Source organism: Zingiber officinale, chromosome 7A, assembly GCF_018446385.1.
Source record: "Zingiber officinale cultivar Zhangliang chromosome 7A, Zo_v1.1, whole genome shotgun sequence".
NCBI classification, from domain to species: domain Eukaryota; kingdom Viridiplantae; phylum Streptophyta; class Magnoliopsida; order Zingiberales; family Zingiberaceae; genus Zingiber; species Zingiber officinale.
In genome coordinates, this window is record NC_055998.1 from 74,633,448 (window position 1) to 74,639,933 (window position 6,486).

The window sequence follows — 6,486 nt, forward strand, 5'->3', positions numbered from 1 at the left end:
CGGAGGATGACTGATCGGACAGTCTGGTTAACCCTTCACGTTCGACCGGCATGGGATCCCACTCGACCAAACCTATCTTATCCGTAGTCTTCAAGTCCGTCCGACTCTATGACTCTCTGATTTTGATCATTTGACTTTAATCTTCATATTAATTGATTTTTATTACTTTGATATTTTCTGGGTCATCTTTATGACCTTATCAACTATATTATTCTAAATTATTTTATTTGTTATTGATACTGATATTGGCATCTGTTTTTTTTTCATTATTTATTTTCCTCCCTCATTTTTATATAATTTTAATTGTAATAAAAAATCTTTTTGTTTTTTTATCATTGTTTGGGTGTCGTCTCAAACTAATGATTGACATCCAATAATTTGAAGGCACAGTCTACGCCGGCATATTTGGATTCAGAGCATCTAACAATGCCGGTCCATCTCCACTGCTGGATTGGTCAAATCGTGGGATCCACGTAGACTTTTTCTAGTCTAGGCCAAGCCTTTGTGGCGGTTAAGATTTAAGTCCAAGTGATTAAAGAAAGAATTGTTGACTCATAATCTGTTAAAAAAAGGGGTTATGATAAAAAAAAACAAAACTAAAATATAAAGATTTCACACGCAAATGGCTAAAATTTTGACGTTTCTAAAATATTCTTCTCAATTTCTTGAGTTTAATGTAGTGTACAATTTTAACTTGTCTCCTAAAATAAGTTTTTTTTAAAGAAAAAACACCTCTTATTTTTACACTCCATTTAAAAATAAAATATCAAAAAAGTTATCCTTTTTTAGTTCTAATATTAAATATTAGAATAAAAAATATATTTTTTAAAAAATTATCCTTTTAATTTTCGTTAAAAAATTAATGAGAGCTATTTTTTTTTTAATGTGAATCCATCGAAATCAAATTTTGAACCGGTTGGTCGCGACTGATCGACTCGAACCGGTATCAAATCGGTCCTGACCTAGTGACCTGCTTCGTACTGTCCGTTCGCGGCCTCGTCACTTCCTCGTCCGCGCACGCCAGCGTCCGCCGCCGCAGGAATCGTAAGCTGCTCTTCCGTTCGTACGGTCCGCGCCGCCGCCGCTATTGCTCACTGTCTTGACGCGACCGCCGCACACGGTCCACCGGGCTTCGTCAGTGCACCGGAGGCCTTCCGCTACCACTCCCTCTAATCACCAAAAGGTATCTTATTGCTCTGAGTTATTCGTGTTATTCGGTAAATTTGTGGGCTCGTTTCTCTAGGGTTCGAGTATCCTAAGTTGAATGCAATTATCATATTCTTAGAATTTGTTTGAAATTGTTGGTGGAGTCACGAAAGCACAGTCTCTGTTTAGTGTCACGAGCTCTTCTCTATGATATTGTGATTGGAATTTGCAGTGACAAACTATTCTGGCTCTTAATTTGAGTGAATATTATCTTCCTTTTTATCTTTAGTTTCTGTTTGTCTTTTTTTCTTTGATCAAATGACCAAAAGAAGTCAAGTATGATTCCACATACATGGACGCCATGATCTTCTGACATGAATGATATAGGATTGACTAACGTACTTCAAAACATGGGTAGAGTTCATAATTTTGTATCACTGATTTAGGAGATATTATGTTTATTTTCCTTTGATGTAAGAATAGCCTCTTGGAATCCTTATTGAAACTTTGGGCACTGTAATTGTGAAGTCATTATATGTATGAACTTTAGGGTCTAATACCTAGACTAGAAAGAAGCAATACGGCAAGTTGATGATTGAGTTTGTTTAGTTCAGATAACATTCTTAGTGTTACAGAGATAAAATGCTATGACCAAGGCTATCAATTCAGATTTATAAATTTGGATATATCTGAAAAACAAAAGCTTATTAAAGAGAAAAATTGCATACCAAAATAGGATGCAAAAATTTTACATTCAATAACATCTTACTTCATTGCAAGATTTGCAAGTACCTGCCTTGTGCTATCAATAGAAAAACATCTACAATTTATATAGGCACCTCTATGTGTTTTCTTAAGGTAGCACTTGAGCATAAGATATTTCTACAATCTACAACCGAATGTTTTTTTTTGTTATGTATGTTCTTCACTTTTGCCTATGATATAGTTATTTTTTTGGTCCTTTTTCTTGCTTGCACATATAATTTTGTTAACCGTACAATATATTGCAATATTATTTATGCACGACTTATATTAGCCCGTTGGATTTTTTCATTTTATTTTGGTTACATTTGTTTGGTGCCCTATCAGGGGAAAGATCCTACCACCTCAACTGGTCTCTCATTTGTTTAAGTTTCAGCTTACATTTGAATCATACCATATGATAGGCCAATCTGTTATAGTTTGAGCGTGGAGGTTTTCTTGTTTTAGATCTTTTTTAGGGTTTGTCGATATCATTTTTTTTTTGTAATATCTCATATAATTTAATATAATTCTTTTAATATTCTTATTCATAAGGTCAATTGGTAATACAAATTGTATATAGATCATTACTTGGTCTGCTTTAGACAACTATGCTATGTATTTAAATTAGCTGCCATATTAAAGAGTTGCATTTGGGTATTGACAGATGGTTGTCATGTGAAGATGGATCTTTACTGGTTATTAGCTTCAACTGTAATTTATGGCTATAAAAGGTATATGTAACCAAGTCCAAATACTTGGAACCTTGCTTCTCTAGAATTATATAAGAGATTATACTTCTATATCTTTTCTCCTCTCATATATTCTTGATGTATGCAGCTTCTTTACAAAACTTCAACTCCATTTCACGTAACCCCTTTCTGAAAGCCCAAACTCTTGCAAATTTGTTGCAGCTGTTCAACTGCAATCATAGCCACCATCACCACCTCCAACCCATCCATGCCCAATTTATTGTCAGCGGATTCAATTCTGACCTATTCCTGAGTAATCTTCTTCTCAATGGCTACTCAAAATCTGGTCACCTTCGATACGCTCGACGACTGTTTGACAGAATGCCTGCTACCAATTTGATCTCTTGGTCATCAATGATTTCCATGTATGCTCAGCATGATCAAGCGGGAGAAGCTATTTCTCTCTTTCGCTTTTTCTGTAGGTCCTCCTTTCAGTGTCCCAATGAGTTCATACTTGCAAGTGTCTTGCGTGCTTGTGTCCAGTTGCGCATGCTCAATTTTGCTTGCCAAGTTCACAATCTCATTGCAAAGACTGGTTTTTCTGTTGATATTTATGTGGGTACTTCATTGATAAATGCATATGCAAAGGCTGGGAGCATGGATGAGGCAATGTTAATATTTAAGGAGCTCCCAGTGAGAAATTCTGTAACCTGGACGGCAGTCATCACAGGATACTCCCAGATAGGAAGAAGTTGGGTGTCATTAGAGTTATTTGATGAAATGAGGAAGTACAGAATTCAACCTGACAGATTTGTTCTTTCAAGTGTCATTAGTGCTTGCTCCGATGTAGATTTTCTCAAAGGTGGAAGGCAAATTCATGGCTACCTATATAGGAGTGGGGCCGAGATGGACATTTCAATTAACAATGTTCTCATTGACCTCTATTGCAAATGTTGCAGAATACAAATTGCACGAAGACAATTTGACTCAATGAATGACAGAAATCTTGTCTCTTGGACCACAATGATTGCAGGGTATATGCAAAATTCATTGGATTCTAGTGCAATCAATCTGTTTTCAGAAATGACTCAACTTGGATGGAAGGCTGATGGGTTTGCTTGCACAAGTGTTCTCAATTCTTCTGGGTCTTTGGTTGCCTTACATCAAGGGAAGCAAGTGCATGGGTATGTAATCAAGGCTAATTTGGACTGTGATGAGTATGTTAAGAATGGACTTCTTGATATGTATGCCAAATGCAATTCACTGGACTATGCAAGAAATGTTTTTGATTGCATGACTGAATATAATGTGATCTCTTATAATGCGATGATTGAAGGATATGCTAGACATGAGAAGCTTGTCGAGGCAGTTACTCTATTCAATAGGATGAGATCAAGATCAGTGAATCCAAGTCTTTTGACATTTGTGAGCCTCCTCGGTGTATCAGCTTCACTTTTGGCTGTAGACTTGAGCAAACAAATTCATGGCCTTATGATCAAAGATGGAACAGCACTGGACTTATTTGCAGGTAGTGCCCTAGTTGATGTTTACTCCAAATGCTCATTTGTGGATGATGCAAGAGCTGTTTTTGAAAAGATGGAGGATAGGGATCTTGTGGTGTGGAATGCCATGATTTATGGATACACTCAGAATGGGCAAGGGGAAGAGGCTCTCAAGCTCTTCCACCAACTCCAAGTTTCTGGTTTGATACCGACGGAGTATACTTTTGTTGCTCTCATCATTGTTGCTAGTAATCTTGCTAGTCTGTTCCATGGGTTACAATATCATACCATGATCATTAAGACAGGAGTTGACTTTGATCCTCATGTTTTGAATGCCTTGATTGATATGTATGCAAAATGTGGTTGCATCAATGAGGCCTGGACATTATTTGCTTCCACTCCTGGGAGAGATGTCGTGTGTTGGAACTCAATGATATCAAGATACGCCCAACATGGACATGCAAATGATGCCCTAAAACTTTTCCAGATGATGATACAAGAGGAAATCAAACCAAACTATGTAACATTTGTCGGCGTGCTATCGGCATGTGTCCATGCAGGTCTTGTTGAGGAAGGATTGCGTCATTTTCATTCTATGGAAGACATATATGGGATTGTACCAGGGAACGAACATTATGCTTCGGTGGTTAGTCTTTTGGGAAAAGCGGGGAAAGTGCACGAAGCAAGAGAATTTATCAAGAAAATGCCAATTGAACCAGCTGCAGTTATTTGGAGGAGCTTACTCAGCGCATGCCAAGTATTTGGTGATGTAGAATTAGCGAAGTATGCGGCCGAAATGGCAATATCAGCTAATCCCAAACACAGTGGACCTTACGTGTTACTGTCAAATATTTTTGCTTCTAAGGGAATGTGGACTGATGTAGAGGAAGTTAGGAAGGAAATGGAACATTGTTTAACAACAAAGGAACCTGGATACAGTTGGATTGAAGTGATGAAGGAGATTCACGTTTTCATTGCGAGAGGTAGAGAACATAAGCAAGCGGATCTGATCTACTCCATACTCGATGGGCTAACAAAACTCATTAATGATGTTGGATATGCCTCTGATATTACCCTACTGTCGACCTATGATTGATTGAGAAATACCAAAGACAATTATACATCATGTGGTGAAAATGATACTATAACTTTGTTGAGATGTTTACCACACTGCCTGTTTTACAAGAAAATTTCACTCTTCCTGTCGTTTTGCTGCAACAAAGCTGAGTAAATAACAGAGGTAGAACATTCCGTGACGGGAGAGGTTTCTAAATGCCTATTTCAGCGAATGAATTTTCTTTTCCCAATCATAGTGAATTATTATCTTCTTTACCCTGATCAATGAGTATTTGAGTTACATTTAGAACTGAAACATTCCTTCTTTGCATTTCAGGTCTTGTATTGGATATTCATGAATTACCTGAAGACCTTGCTGCCAATTTCCTGTCCAAGCTATTCTGTCAGATCGACAAGGCCTTTTGTTGTCAGATAGATTGCACTTGGATACATGTGAAGAAGCCTCTTTTCGCTTACTCTCCAAAACTATCTTAATAGGTCTTGCTTTTCTGTGTAATTTTACTTCGTCTTCTCCAATTCCAGGGCTCTGATCTCTGTCCATTGTGGAAGCTGTGTCAACTTCTTGACCATGTAAGGGAGCCTACTTATCAAGTAAGGGAGCCTACTTAACACTCCATTTACCTTAATCTTAGCTACTAGCATTTATCATGCATGGCTGAACTCTTTTTTATCCCTTTCCTTCGGTACAAAGCAGTATAAGCAGCATGTATCGATGCCAGTTCTCCATGGAACATGCTGAGGTCAGAACACCCTCGGTTCTCTTTTTTTGGCCATCCAATTCAGTCAAATTTTATTCAGGTTGTAGATGATTAGTTAATAAAGTGCAGTCATTAACTGCCAGAACTCCTTCACACCCTATCAGATGATAAATTGATGTGCATGAATTATATATATTTTTAGACATTATTTGACGTGTATCTATTTGTATTTTATGAGTATAATTTATGTTTATTGTATCATATTTCGTTATTATGTCATATTTCTATTCCTTTTATTTGGAGATCTACTCTTTTCTTATTTTCATTTACAGAATGTGTTTTGGAGCTAACATGAAGTGAAAACGCACATAGAAGCAACTTTGAAAGAACGTAAAAGGGGCCGTGCCAAAAGGCACGACTATGTGCTCCTCTAGAAAGAACCACAGGCAGGTCGTGCCCTAGACGCATGGGCATGCCTAGTTTCTAGAGCAAAATAGGGATAGGTCGTGCCCATTTCCAGAAGCATTCAAGGTCGGATGTGTCAACCGGCCCGATAGTGCCTTCCCTTCGAGAAGGACACGGCCCGACCATGCCCCCCACTTTCTAGGTAACCATATGGCCCGACCGTGC

At 37.8% G+C, this 6,486-nt stretch overlaps 1 protein-coding gene across 5 annotated transcripts; it reads left to right on the forward strand.

Annotated features, from left to right (window-relative positions):
• Window positions 1-962: 962 nt before the first annotated feature.
• Window positions 963-6,152, forward strand: LOC122001546 (pentatricopeptide repeat-containing protein At4g39530-like). Of its 5 annotated transcripts, none has more exons than XM_042556344.1 (6): window positions 963-1,183; window positions 2,555-2,621; window positions 2,728-5,345; window positions 5,475-5,590; window positions 5,681-5,749; window positions 5,853-6,152. In XM_042556344.1, exons 2-3 carry the CDS (start codon window positions 2,609-2,611, stop codon window positions 5,175-5,177), a joined length of 2,463 nt encoding a protein of 820 aa, XP_042412278.1. In that variant the 5' UTR covers window positions 963-1,183; window positions 2,555-2,608; the 3' UTR covers window positions 5,178-5,345; window positions 5,475-5,590; window positions 5,681-5,749; window positions 5,853-6,152. The 5 variants fall into 5 exon arrangements, with proteins under 5 accessions (XP_042412278.1, XP_042412276.1, XP_042412277.1 ...); XM_042556342.1 differs by having other exon boundaries at window positions 2,728-5,321; XM_042556343.1 differs by having other exon boundaries at window positions 2,728-5,321; window positions 5,475-5,569.
• The last annotated feature ends 334 nt before the right edge of the window (window positions 6,153-6,486 follow it).